Source organism: Mauremys reevesii, linkage group 15 (genome assembly GCF_016161935.1).
Source record: "Mauremys reevesii isolate NIE-2019 linkage group 15, ASM1616193v1, whole genome shotgun sequence".
Taxonomy (NCBI): domain Eukaryota; kingdom Metazoa; phylum Chordata; order Testudines; family Geoemydidae; genus Mauremys; species Mauremys reevesii.
Window position 1 is genome coordinate 41,377,952 of NC_052637.1, and position 14,349 is coordinate 41,392,300.

General features: G+C 48.7%; 1 protein-coding gene across 2 annotated transcripts; it reads left to right on the top strand.

Moving 5' to 3' along the window:
- Positions 1–827: 827 nt before the first annotated feature.
- On the top strand, positions 828–13,699 carry COG1 (component of oligomeric golgi complex 1). Of its 2 annotated transcripts, XM_039500878.1 has the most exons (15): positions 828–1,245; positions 1,276–1,295; positions 2,057–2,301; positions 2,971–3,152; positions 3,660–3,830; positions 3,959–4,115; positions 4,641–4,851; positions 5,153–5,941; positions 6,306–6,452; positions 8,579–8,740; positions 9,621–9,748; positions 10,598–10,706; positions 11,602–11,711; positions 11,811–11,889; positions 13,534–13,699. In XM_039500878.1, exons 1-15 carry the CDS (start codon positions 843–845, stop codon positions 13,672–13,674), a joined length of 3,054 nt encoding a protein of 1,017 aa, XP_039356812.1. In that variant the 5' UTR covers positions 828–842; the 3' UTR covers positions 13,675–13,699. The 2 variants fall into 2 exon arrangements, with proteins under 2 accessions (XP_039356812.1, XP_039356813.1); XM_039500879.1 differs by lacking the exon at positions 1,276–1,295 and having other exon boundaries at positions 935–1,263.
- Positions 13,700–14,349: the final 650 nt, after the last annotated feature.

Below are 14,349 nucleotides of genomic sequence, written 5' to 3' on the forward strand. Positions count from 1 at the left end.
CTGGATTTAGACCTTCCCCTGCAATGGGGAAATCCATACGTTGACTACAAACCAGAGCAGACCAGTCTATTTGTATTGCGCAAGCTCCAAGCAGAATGGCAAAAAATGTAAACGAGCCGCATTTTAACTGATCAACGTTAGGCGCTGTGCAAAGTGAAGAGATGCACTCCAGGCACTAAGAGATTAATCTAAATTCAAGGGCAACAGCCTAGTGTAAAACAAACGATTGTGAAAAGCGGACGACGACTAAGCTTCGAGAACTAAGGGAGGGTGGTTTTTTTTAAGTTGTGGTGGATTATTGCTTAGTGGAAATCAGTGTCTTGGTTCCACAATGGTGGGTGCATTAGAAATGCAGAAAGAGCGGAGGGAGAAAAACAAGGGAGGGGGCGCATTTCTGGTATAAACAGCCCATCGGAGGAGTTCTTTCAGGAGGGGGCCAGGCCAGCTGATCCTGCCCGTTGCTCTGGGAGGAAAGGCTCTGTGGGAAGGTGGTGGGGCTGGGGGCAGGAGGTGGGGGGTGAGCACCCCATGGAAAGGGACGGTGACTTGAGGGGGCCCAAGGGAAGGGGATGGGGCAAGTGAAGGGGGCCCCTAAGGAAGGGGTTGAGGGGAGGTGAAAATGAGGGGGATCTATGGAAGGGGAGGCAAAATTTTTGGGGGGAATCACCTATGGCATGTGGGAACCTATGGAAGGGGGCGGGGCTCAGCACGTGGAGACCCTATGGAAGGGCCCGGGGCTCAATGGGGAGGTTGTCCTTGCCCCTCACAAAGATGGCGGCCCCCGAGGCAGGTTAGCAATTGACCGGAAGTCCCGCGAGCCCTCACAAAGATGGCGCTGAGCGATGCCACCAGTGCCCGGAAGTATCGATGCCCCTCCCAAAGATGGCGGCGGCGGCACCCATCGGACACGTCACGGGTACAGGGACGCTCCCGGCTTCGCGGGACGGACGGCGGCCGCCCGGGGTCGCGCCCAAGATGGCGGCGGCGTCGGGGCCCGGGCTGCCGCGGGGCCCGGAGGCGGCGGCGCTGTTCGAGGCGCACACGACGGCCGAGCTGCGCGAGGTGGAGCGGCGGCTGCGGGCGGGCATCGAGCAGAAGCGGGAGGAGCTGCGGCAGATGGTGGGGGAGCGCTACCGGGACCTCATCGAGGCGGCCGACACCATCGCCGAGATGCGCCTCAGCGCCGAGCGCCTGCTGGGGGCGGTGCGGGGCCTGCAGCGCGGGGCGCCGGGCCCAGGGGCGCCCGGGGGCGAGGGGCCCCAGGTGAGCGAGGGGGGCGGGGCCCGGGGCCCCAGGTGAGCGAGGGGGGCGGGGCCTGGTGAGCGAGGGGGCGGGGCCCGGGGCCCCAGGTGAGCGAGGCGGCGGGGCCTGGTGAGCGAGGGGGCGGGGCCCGGGGCCCCAGGTGAGCGAGGGGCGGGGCCTGGTGAGCGAGGGGGCGGGGCCCGGGGCCCCAGGTGAGCGAGGGGGCGGGGCCTGGTGAGCGAGGGGGCGGGGCCCGAGGGCTCAGGTGAGCGAGGGGGGCGGGGCCCGGTGAGCGAGGGGGGCGGGGCCCGGTGAGCGAGGGGGGCGGGGCCCGAACAAGCCATGGTCCGCCCAGCCTTTGCCAAGGACAGGCCCCCAGCCCGCGGCCAGGCAGTAGAGGCCGGCTACACCCTAGTGTCACCGCTGGAGCCCCACAAGGGCGGGGGTGCCCCTGCCCCAGAGCCCCTCATCCTTGTCAGCGGCCAGAGCTGTCTTTGCGAGACCCTGCCGCGTCACAGCTCCCCGGGCACCAGCTCTGCCTTTTTCTTCCTGCGAGGTTGGCTAGAACATCCTGTGAGAGCCGCTCCTGAGCTGGGCATCGCTGCGGGAGGCCGTTGGGGGCGCACTGCCAGTTTGTCCAAAGCCTGGCTTGCAGGACTGACTTCTGTACGGCTTTAGGCTGTTGGATGTCACGTCACAGAAACGTACAGGGACAAAGCTCGGGTAGCTTCCGAAGTTAGCAGAATTACTGCCATTGTTGTTCCCTTGGAAGTGTGCTTGTACCCACAGTCAAAGCCTCTCCTTTCATGCCCAGACTATGCTGCACTCGCAGGAGAAGTTCTATAGCACCGGAGCGCAGATCAAGCTGCTGCTTGAGATTCCAGAGAAGATCTGGAGTGCCATGGAGGCCTCTCAGTACTTACGTGCCACTCATCTGTACCTGCTCTGCTGCCATCTCCACAGCCTGCTGCAGCTGGATTCCTCCAGTTCCCGTTACAGTCCCATCCTTGCACGCTTCCCCATCCTTGTACGACAAGTGGCAGCAGCCAGCCACTTCAGGTAAGCAGCTTGGTGGTGTAGGCAGCTCCGCCAGAGCCAATTTGCAGATGCTGTCAGAACATTGCCCTGCTGTAATATTGTAATCTACTTGAAGGCCCCATATAAACGTAGCCTCTGACCCTCTGTTTCTCCTAGGGGAAGTAGGGATTATTGTTCCACATGCACAAGAGCTGAGAGATGACTGAAGCAGCTTACCTGACACCCTACCAATTGCCATTGGCAGAACTGACACTAGAACCCAGGAGTTTTGACTCCCAGTGCCCTGTTCTAGATCTCTCCTTCCAGGACTGAGCCATACAATCAGGTGCCTTATAGGTGACTCCTGTTGATTGTACCCATGGATATAGAAAAGACTGGGAAGCATCTGTTTCCCATCTGTTCTATTTAGTCTTTTGCTCAGCTGGGGACACCTTCTCCTTGCATCTCATGGGCCGGCAGGCTCTGCATCAGGCTGCCACTCAGAAGCAAAGGGAGCCCAGCTGGCATTGGAGGAAGGGAAGTGGAGAGGATCCAGCTACAGGGGATGGGGAGAGCAGCGAGTAACGCCGGGGGTGTGCGTGGAGAGGCATAAGCAGGAGACAGGGCCTCAGGGGTATGGTTGTCAGCAATTAGAAAATTGGCAACCCTATTCAACACCTGGTGACTGCATCTGACTTGTTTCCTTACTAGATCTACTATACTGCATGAAAGCAAGTCACTGCTAAAATGCCAGGCTGTTTCTGACCAAGCAGTGGCAGAGGCCTTATGCTCCATCATGCTTTTGGAGGACAGCTCTCCGCGCCAAGCCCTGACAGACTTCCTGCTGGCCAGGAAGTCAGCTGTTCAGCAGCTTCTGAACCAGCCACATCACGGTCAGTACAACTGGCTTTGCTCCTGAACTAATCCGAAAGGAAGCTCTAAAGTTTGTTTCCCCTCTCAAGGAAAGAGCAGAAACGGAGTGGAAGGGGGTTTGTCCTATTTGTAGCCTCCATGGGAACTTTGTTGCATTGAGTCAGGGCTAACAGACAGCTAATTATTTCCCTTGATCCTTTAAAACAGTAGTGGCCAAACAGGATAGCTTGGATAGGTACTTCTGTAGCTAACTGATCCATCACAATAACTCTGCTTTGGCTGCATGTATTAGTTACCCCATGCTCAGTTGCTTATAGTAGGCCCATCTCTATTAACTGTGGGAGCAGATAGCTGGGATCTGGCACTTACCTGTAGATCTGTCTTCACTGTAAAGGTTTCACTGTAACTATGCATCTGCCTTGGAAAAATGTTTGTCCTTTCCGATCAGTATTGTTTTTATTATGGGACTGCTTTAATGAGGAAGGTTAGGGCTGCTGCCTCTATTAAGAAGAGATTTTTCTTTTTAGGTGCTGGTATAAAAGCTCAGGTGTGTTCATTGATGGAGTTGCTCACCACCACCCTGTACCAAGCTCATGCCCTGTTTTACACTCTGCCTGAAGGGGAGCCCTCAGATCCGTCCCTGCCCTGCAGCTTGCTCTTTTCAATGCTGGAGACCACAACAGGCCAGGATCCAGCAGGTGAGCAGCTGGCTCAGGCAGCGAGGTTTGGGATTGGCTTCACTATCGAATGGCCATCTGTGCATGTTCCTCATACGGCTAGAGCTTAGCCAAGACCCCACCCCACTCATGCAGCACAATTCTTCTAGGTAAAGGCATCAAAGTTTTGAAAGAGGAGATGAAGCTGAGCAGCTGGTTCAAATATCTACCACTGTCCATTGTAGAGTTCCAGCCAACCCTCCGAACCCTGGCACATCCAATCAGCCAGGACTACCTGAGAGAGACTCTTCAGAAGTGGATTAACATGTGAGTGTATAGCGGGAGCTTCTTCTAAGGGATGGATTAGGACGGTACTTGTTCTATCACTGTATTCCTCCTCTAGTGAAAGGGAGCAAGGCGCCATCAGACACCACTAGATCGGTCTGGCAGCGTCGAGTGCTTCTGAGGCACCTAAGCAGCTCAACAGCACTCCTTGGCTGGGGATTGTAAAATGGAGCCAAGTCTGTTCACCTGCCTGTTACCCCCATAGAAGCAGATCAAGACACACTTGTCTGCCACAGAAATGCTGAGAGAGAGGATGATACAGACTAAAAGCTTCCTTGAAATCCAGGTTGTTCAGTAAATAAGGCAACAGATTTTACACAGACCACTTCCCTGCAATGTGATCTGCATCTAGAGTTCCTGCAGCATTACAGAAAATAAAATCCCCCAAACTCTATTCAAATAAAAAAATGCCTCTTGGTTCTTACCTGTACTCTTCAGTTTTTCCTTCCTGAGGTAGTCTGGAGCTGTGATATGAGGGGATGGGATTGACGTGAATATTGCTTTCAGGTGTAATGAAGATATCAGATCTGGGCTTGTCATTCTGCTGGGCTATGTGAAGAGCCTGAAAGGCCTAGCCGGCATCCGTGACGCTGTGTGGGAGCTGCTCACCAGTGAGTCCATGAGCCAGAACTGGGATACTGTGTGTCGTCGACTCTTGGACAAGCCCATCTCCTTCTGGGAGGACTTGCTGCGGCAGCTCTTCTTGGACAGGTTACAGGTGAGATGCTGTCAGGGGCTTAGCCAGGCTGACTTTGGCAGTGTTTAAGGGCTGTCTGCTTCCCTAGCCTGGCAGTCTCAGCAGAGAACAGGTCATAAGGAGCACACGTTAGCTGGGTGTGGGGGAGGCTGGTGATGCATGGGGAAGCTTGCAGAGCTGCTCCCCTTGTGGTACTGTCTGTGGCGAGAGGTCTTTGCTCTCCGGGGCTGTCCACAGTACCTTTCAGCAGCCATAGAGGCTCTCTTAAAATGGGTGATGTGACAGCCACTGAGACCTGAGAAAGGAAAGTTCTCTTTTCCAGACCCTGATGAAGGAAGGATTTGACTCCATCTCCAGCAGTTCGAAACAGCTTCTTGTCTTAGCTCTACAGGAGCTTGAAGTCAAGTCCAGCACCTCTGCCCCCAGCAAGCACATCCAATTTGAACACAACATGGCTTTGTTTCTGTGGTCAGAGAGCCCCAGCGACATGCCTTCTGATGCTGCCTGGGTCAACGTTGCAAACCGCAGCCAATTTGCAAAGAGTGGCCTGTCCATGAAGGCCCAGGCTCTCACTCCCTGTGTGCAGAGCTTCTGTTCTGCCTTGGATTCCAAACTGAAGGCCAAAGTAGATGACCTTCTGTCCTACCTTCCCTCTGACTCTCCCACACCCAAGGAGATATTGGGCGTGCAGTCCAGGAACTCTGCTTTTGATAGATATGCTGATGCTGGCATGGTAGAAGAGCTGCTCCGTGATCACTGCATTACCTGCATCCAGTACGTCTTGGGCTGTGTTAGAGAAGAGCTGCAGAGCGCTGAGGACAAGCTGAAAGGACACACAGATGCTCTGAATGATGCCAAACTTAATGCCGTCCTCTTCATGGCAAGACTTTGTCAGTCACTAGGTGAACTGTGTCCTCACCTGAAGCAGTGCATTCTGGGTAAATCAGGCAGCACAGAGAATGTAATGAAGGAGACCCGGTCTTCTAAAAAGCTGGGGAAAGGGAAAGCTCAGGAGGTGAATCCCATGCAGGCCAAGTGGCAGGAAGTGAAAGAACAACTCCTGCAACAGAGTCTATTTGCATATCAGATTTGGAGCTCAGCTGTTATCAAAGTAAGTAGCCAGTTTTCTTTGGGCACACTCCTTTCCTATTTAGGCTTCTCTTTCACAGCTGCCCACAGCCACTGCTGCACGTGTAGCTTACTAGTTCTTCAGAGACTTTCCATTCATTAGAACACTGCCACTACTAGCCTTAGGGTCCCTGATCAATTTCCAATTAATATGGCTCTGAAATAGTCACACTGAGCTGTCAGATCCCCTTGGTGTGATGCTCTTAAAGACAATTGGAAAATACTTGGCCCACCTCAGTCTCTTCAGCAGATTCACTAAGTGAAAAACACCAGGGAGCTGTAAATAGACTGTCTGACCCCTAGCACCTGCATTGGGCTGTTACTGAATGTCTATTTTTCCCCTCTAGGTCCTGGTTCACAGTTTCACCAAAACTTTGCTGCTAGATAAAGCTGGCTCTATCTTAGCTACAGCCACCAACTGGGATGAAATTGAAATTCAGGAGGAGACGGAAATGGGAAGCAGCGTAACGTCAAAGATCCGACTCCCTGTACAGGTGTGAGCAATGTCCTCCGGGCGAATGGAGGGAAATAATCTTTCAAGAGGCCAAAAGCTAGTAGTAGCATTAATGTCTACGACTGCTGCCTTCTTAAACAGTCACTTCACTATAGGAGGTTTCACTGAATTCACTCCTCTTATGAAATCTCCCTGCACTCAGGGTCACATATCCAAGTCCTAGGTAGCAACTTGAAGACCTTAGGACTTCTGCCAGAGAATATGCATGCAATGTTGTAGCTAGCTCAGTCTCAAGACACTATAGAGAAAGGGATCTTTTATTGAACCAACTTCTGTTGGTAAGAGACAAGGTTTTGCGCTTACACAGAGCTCTTCTTCAGGTCTGTCCTGCAGGAGAAGGTGAATATAAATATGCAGTGAAGGATAAGCCCCAGCTAGCCCCTGGCCAACAGTCCCTCTCTTACGAGAAGTGGTCCCTAAAGTCCATGTTGCTGACTTGGTGCTGTACCCAGAATGGCTGGTGTTCATATAACGCTGTCACTGCCTCACCTGTATCCCAACTCTTTGGCTTTATTACAAATTATTTGCGGTACCTTTCATTGTGTGCTGGGTAACGCTTAAGGAAAATAGTCCCTGCCCTGAGATGCTTCCCGATGTAGGGAAAGGGGAATTAAAATAGGCAGCTTATAATGTACAAATCAATAAGATTCCTTAAAGGCAGTGCAGCAGAAGTGAGTTTAAGACAAACTCAAAGGTGGACAAGGATGCCTGATTGGGTGCTGTAGGCAAGGAGGTGATTGTATAAATCTGACAAACGGGTGGATGAGATTGGGCAGCATTAGTGGAGCAGTTGGGACAGGGGTGGGTAAGTAGGGAAAGACAAAGCTATGTAGACTTTTGGAGGTGGTGACAAGCAGTTTAAACTTGATGCAATATTGGCTGGGAAGCCAATCGAGGAACTGAAGAAAGGGAGGAGTTACATGATCAGACAGGCAAGAAAGAGGAGTTTAGCAGCAGCATTTTGTATATACTGAAGGGAGTGGATGTGAGAGAGAGAGAGAGATTGGGGTGAAGAGGGAAGATACTGCAGTAAGCAATGCAGGCTATAATGAGGCCTGAACAAGAGACTTGGCTGTGGTGGGAGAGAGCAAAGGACAGAAGTTTGAAGGAAGTAACATCATGATTTGGATTGGTTTGCAAGTGTGGGGTAAAGGAAAAGGAGTACAAATTCCCCCTCAGATTGTAAGCCTGAGGGAGTGGGAGGATGGTGTTGTGAAACAGTGATAGAAAAAGAGGGAAGACAAGTTCAGTTTTTGTCTACATTCAATTTAAGAACTGTCTTAGTACAGTGACGGAAGCCAGATAAGTACTTATCTGAGCACCTTATAACCTTTTAATGCATTTAACTGCTTGATGCCTAAGAGGACCACGGACGAGTTGAGATGTGGGATTGGATAGGAGACAGGCCGGTGGTAGAAAGAGATTTGTGAGTTATCAGCAGTACAAAGGATGGCTGAAACAATAAAGGGAAAGAGCAAGCCCTGGGGAAACCCCACAGCCAGGGGAAGAGCTGGCCCCACCAAAAAACAGAGGAGAAAACCAGGAGAGGACAGTATCTCAAAACCCTGCTGAGGATAAGATGTCGGGAAGGAGAGGTTGAGCTGCAGCTCTAGGATGAGGGTAGAGAAGAAGCCCGGAGGTTTGGCCAGGAAGAGGTATCTGAAGACTAAAATGAGACCAGTTTCAGTAGAGTGGAAAAAAGGTAAAAGCCCAACACAAGGCAGACCTAGAGGAGGGAAAATCAGTGCATTGGTTGTAGACTGCATATTCCTGAGTTTAGAGTGGAGGGGCTAACAGATGGTTTTGAATATAGTGGCGATCAGGACATCTTTCATGAGAGGAAAGAGCCAGAGGGGGAAAGTATATGTACAGGGTCAATAAGAGTAAGGAGGTAAGACAGGATGGGAGCACTGGGGCAGGGTTCTGTGAGGAGAGAAGGCAAGAGACCAAGGTTGGTGATGAGGAAGGAGGAGAAGATACCAGGAGAAACCCAGAATTCACATAACCTCTATCATTCCCCTTGATAATGCCAACATCCCATACAGAAAGGTCAGGAAATATCAGCTTTCATTGGTGTGTGGGGTGTTTTTCTTTCCCCCCCAACAGCCATCCTGGTATGTTCAATGCCTCCTCTTCAGCTTGTGTCAAGAAGTCAACCGGGTTGGAGGTCACGCTCTGCCAAAGCGTACCTTGCAGCTGCTGCTGAAGACCTGCCTGGCAGAAGTGCTGGCTGGCTATGAGAAGCTTGTTGAAGAGAAGCAGGAGAAGGTATGCAGCTGGGATTTATGGCTGTACTAAAAGGGATCTGCATGTGCAGTCACTGTTATAGTCAGTCTTTCTTGCTGATCAGGGAACCCCAAAAATTCATCTCTGAGAAGCCCCCAGAAATTTAAATATTTTATGGGGCATATACCTGGACTGGGATCCAACTCGATGTGAAATCGCTACACTCCAGTGCCTCAGTTTCCCAACCTGCAGTTATCAGCCAAGCCTTCCTTTCATGGGTTTTGAGACTGTAAAGTGCTGTAAACCTTTGAGAGCCTAGGCAGGAAAGGGAAGTAGCTGCTTGCATGCTCTAGTGACAGTGCTCTAGTTCTTCCACCTGTCTGCCTGGATGGCCAGCAAAGGCCTCGGAAAGGGAAACAGAGCTTTGTAAGGCCCTACTTTCCCATTAGTACGATGCTAATAGAGATAGCTGCAGTTCCAGGGGAGCCCTGGTGTTACTACAGTAATATAGACTACACAGGAGATCTTCTGTATATTCAATTTCTTAGAAACTGAAGTGAATGCTTTCTTTGTCCAATACATGCGTCAGAACATACTTACGTCTTTTCTTCTGCTCCGGGAGATACTTGGCATGACTGGCTTGGTCATTTCTTTTCCACGTTTCTTTGCTAACATGTCCAGAAGCCTTTGGAACTGTTGGGGCAAAGACGTTCATAGCACTTCACAACCAAGACAGTGTCTGCCCTAAGGAGCATACAATATGTGACAAGAGTGGATGTGGCATAGGATCGCTACCTGAACTGTTTGACTTAAGCCTGCTGCTTATCGGTCCGAGTATTTTGTTTGTTCTGTCTTCAGAAAACCTCTGGAAACAATTATTATAAAGAGAATGTTGAAACATACCCTTGTGCCTTTCTTACAGAAAGAAGGCACGTTCCCAGTGACTCAGAACAGGGCGTTGCAGTTGCTCTATGATCTACGTTATTTGAATATAGTCCTAACAGCTAAGAGTGAGGAAGCAAAAACCAGCAGGAGCAAGCAGGACTCCAGGTACCGTGTACTGCCAGATTTCTAAGCCAAGCATGAGAGAGGCTGTTCAGTCCAGTTCTGACATCCTACTTCCTCACGCACAATCACAACTTAAAGGCAGAAAGTGGCTCATTCAGCCTTGCTCTGTGACAGAAGCCACCTACAGAGAAGTTCTTCAAGGCAAGCTAGAAGCCTTGCAGGGCAGCATATGGGGCACTGGTATGTCTACCACTACCCATCATGTTCCTGTCCCATGGATCGGAAGTGTCAAGCTGCAGCACCTTTTCACCAACTCTTAAGCGCAGTCTAAAAATGTCAGAGTGGGATGAGGGTGGAGTCCTGGTGCTGAGCCAGGCCAACCAGTCTCCTATGGGGGTAGACCTGGTATCGCTAACATATCTCCAGAGAACTAGTCATGAAGAATCTTTCTTTTAGAAATCACACACCTGCTTAGCAACAGGTTTGTGAAGCAGAGGAGTAGGGAGCACAAATCCCACTCAGACCCTTCAGAACAGATGGCTTACGCTCTAAGTGTTCTGTAAATAGGAATAGAAAAGCCTTCAAAAGTACATTAAAGTACTTTCACCTCTTTCCTGCTGCAGTTAAGTGTTGACACAGTAGGAGGCTACCCAAATGCAAGTTTTTCCTCTGTCACAATGGACTGGGGAAGCCTTGTGAAACTGAAAACTGCCGCTCCTCTGATTTGTGCCTCCTACTTGTACTCAAGACATAGGTCAGGTGAGCAGGGAGCAGCTCAGTTTCATGAGGGACCACTGCAACAGCAATTTCCACTTGCCCCATCATAAGCATTTGTCCACCTTGTAATCTACATTTAAGATTTGTAATGGCATCTTTTTGGTCTTGTTGCAGGATTGAGAAGGTGACAGACTTCTTAGAAGCCAACATTGATCCATTTGACTTGGATGTTTTTACTCCACATTTAAATAGCAGCCTTAACCGCCTGGTGCAACGAACCTCTGTAAGTTCGGGGAAAGTAGTTCCCTGCAACAGAAGTAAATGGTGCAAAACCTGTTTGCTGCTTTATTCTACTGCAGTTATCAGGCAGGTTGATCGGTTCCTCACATTATGCAGTTCAACAGCAGCTAACTCTTGGCCTGCGCTCAGAATTGCAGATGGGATATTTAAAGCCAGCTGGAGCTAGGCATAGCTTTCTGAGTGAGTTCTCTATAGCATGATGCGCACTCCTGCTCAGCTCTCTCCCTTTGTAACGAAAAGGGAGAGTCATTAGAATCTGTGAAATACGAACTGCCACACAGACAGCCTGAAATTCTGCTACCCATAGTAGCAGGCAGCTAGCTGAGGCGTGGTCTACACGAGGAACTTCCTGGTATTACTACATCACTGAGGGGTGTGGAGTGATGTAGTTAGTCCTGTTTTTCACAGGAGGTTGTCTCCTATCAACCTAGCTACCGCCTCTAGGGGAGGTGGAGTACCTACCCCAACAGAGGCAGCTCTCCTTCTGCCAGAAGCTGGGAATGGGCCACTTGATAACCTGGCATGGGCCACTGTCGGAAGACAGGACACTGGGCGAGATGGAGCTTTGGTCTGACCCAGTATGGCTGTTCTTATATTCTTAGATACTACCTATAAGCGCTGCGCTCCTGCAGCCCTGTAAGTTAGACAAGCCCAGACTAAAGGAAACATGCTTAAGAAGGTGAGGGGAGACAAGTCAGCCACCCTGAAATGCAAAAATTAAGCATGTTTGGGGAAAGGATTCAGCATTAAAGACAATTCTGTGTGTATCTGAGAGCTTCTGTATGGAGGCAGGGCCTTCTTGTTACTTGAGCAGTTGCTGTGTTACAGAATCCTCAACCACCTGAATTAAAAAATGGCACTTATTTCCTGTCTTCTAGGTCCTGTTTGGCTTACTCACTGGGGCAGAGAATCAATATACCAATAGAAGCAATAATTTGAGTTCCCAGGAGCCTCACAATATCTTGCCCTTAGCATCTAGTCAAATCAGGTAATTTGCTCAGTGATGCAGATATCACTTTTTTAGAAAGCAAGTGTCTTGAACTGATACTTCAGTATGACTGAATGCATTTCCTTATTTCTCTTTAAGATTTGGACTTCTACCGCTTAGTATGTCAAGCTCTCGAAAGACTAAATCTGCTGTTAAAAACACAGAAAATCAGACTCAGGTTGGTGAAGTTATTAACCATCCTAATCTTACCACAGATCGCTACTGTGTTACCAGAGCAGGGAAGCAGCATTGTAAATAAGGGTTTTAGGCTTGCTGAGAATACTTAAAGAAAAAGAAAAAACTTGGTTCAGCCTGAGAAGGGAGAACAGGTTAAGCAAATATTTAAGCCAGCAGTCCCTTGTAAGAGACAAGTACTTTTCAAACAGTCCCAAGTATGACTGCTTTTTTAAAAAATACTGTACAAATCCTAATCCTCACATTAGTTTTGCAAGGAAGTAATCACCCCCACCCCTGGTGTTTTATTAACAGAAAACTTGATTAGCTCATTTTCCATAAGTGATTTGCCAAAGGCTAAAAGCAAGTCCGGTAGCACAAAATTCCAGACCGCTAGCCCCCAGCTGACAGATCATGGCAGTGTAGTGGTGATTTAAATTTATGCACAGAAGACTTAAAATTTAGCTTCTTCATCTGTATTTAAGGGAAGTAGTAAGGAATGTTAAGCTGTTAAGGGATGCTGTCTAACTATTTTATAAACTTCATTCCAGTTTGATGATGACCTGTACTCCTGAAGAAATCTTGCTTGGGTATTTAAGCTTGTGTGCATTCTGAGTGGCTTGCTTCACCTACAACAGCATTTAGTGTTGTCCAGTTGCTCTGTATTAAATTTTATAACAACAAAATGTATACATTTAAACCATGGGGAATGGGTATCAATGTCTATCTAGGCAGGGTCCTGTGCCAAGGAATACCTGGCTGCTCCAGGGAGTGGTATTCCTAAATGTACTCATCCCTCCAAGTCATCAGTGAACCTATACATTAGTATGGTGCAGTAGGGCATAGTCCTGACTGCTTTTATTTGATAAAGATCCACTGCTCTTTTATAAGAGTAGAGACGTTTACCTAAATGGGAGCCAACCTATCACATTCTGCTACTACATGTAATTCAATGGGAGAACTTCTTGGCTTTAGTTGTTCCAAACAGCACACTTGTTTCAAAAAGTTCAACTTTAAAAAAAAAAAAGATTCTCTACCTCCTGCCCCCAAGGTATCTAGTGTATGTGTCTTCCCTACGTGCCTGTGTGTTACTAGTCATGGCTGCAGTGATGCGTGTATATAGAGTTTCATAGAAAGCCCCTTTTCTGAATTACTAGCAGATATGCTCTCTCTGCCTTTTCTCCGATCCCACTATATAGTGAATCATACAAGATTGTGTAGAGTACTTAATCAAAACCACTGTCTATGTATAAAGACAACAATGGTATTTTATCATTTCTAAAGCAAGAGAAATGGAGTAGCCACCTTTCCTGGGCTAGGCAGTAAAACCAATCATATAGTGATTCTTACAAGTCTTAAGTAGTTAACAGCATACCAATCCAGTTGCACAGGGGAAGGGAGAAGCTCTACTATGCCAGAACCTAGAATCCCCTCTCCAATACTAGAAATGTAGTGTAGACAAGGCTTAATACGTGGAGTAATCCTGTACATGTAGTGGGAGAGGCAGGGGTTCAGGTTGGACTCAGTTACATACCATTCCTGCTTCTCTTAGCTGCAGGGAGGCACAGTTAGGTAACTACTGGCTGGGTGTGGAATCAAAGAAAGAGGCAGTATAACAGTCACTGATTCTCTCATTTTAAAAAAACAGGTTCCACCTCCTTTGGTCGTAAGAGCAGAAGAGGAAACATTCCGCCCTGGTTCCTTGTTCAGACAGCTGGCAACGGAGGAGGAAGACACAGCTGCACCATCCCTGTTCAAACTGGGTTGGCTCTCTAGCATGACCAAGTGATCTAATAAAAAGATGAAACACTTAAGTTTGCCTACACATTCATTTCCACTCAGAACACGCTCTCCCAGGCCTGTACTGGCTAAACTGCTCAGGATGAGTTACTAAGAAAGTAAGACAGCATGCTCTTATCCCTTTCCCCGAGCCACAGTATATGTGTTATACTAGTGTTTAAACTAGAAGTAGGTTAAGATACTGCACTGTGACTTAATTTTTTGCATCAGCAAAGTGCACTTGCACTTCTCCCCCCTCACAGTTTTATCACTTAAGGCTAGGTAAGGGAAAAAGAAAAGTTCATTCATATAAACTCAACACCTTCTGGAGCGTTGAAAGCAGCTTTCCTTTTACTGTGTATCTCATGTGGCATGGCATGGCATGGCATGCTTTCTGAACATAGCCAATGCTACCTGTCTCTCAAGTAGTTATATACTGAAGTTCTTTTCATAACTTAACCAGCTGAAATTCAAGCTTCTGCTTAGTTCTAGAGAAGGATTTTCTTGTCTTACTGCTGCATAAAAGATTAAACAAGGTAAAGTTTAGCATGCCTGCTAAGCTACGTAAGAAGTTTTTCAGTCTTCCAGTTATAGTAATCATGGGTGGTGCTTGTAACACTAGACATTTTCAGTGAATGTCCCTTTAACTACTCTCAACCTTTGCAAATAATACTTGACCATGGAA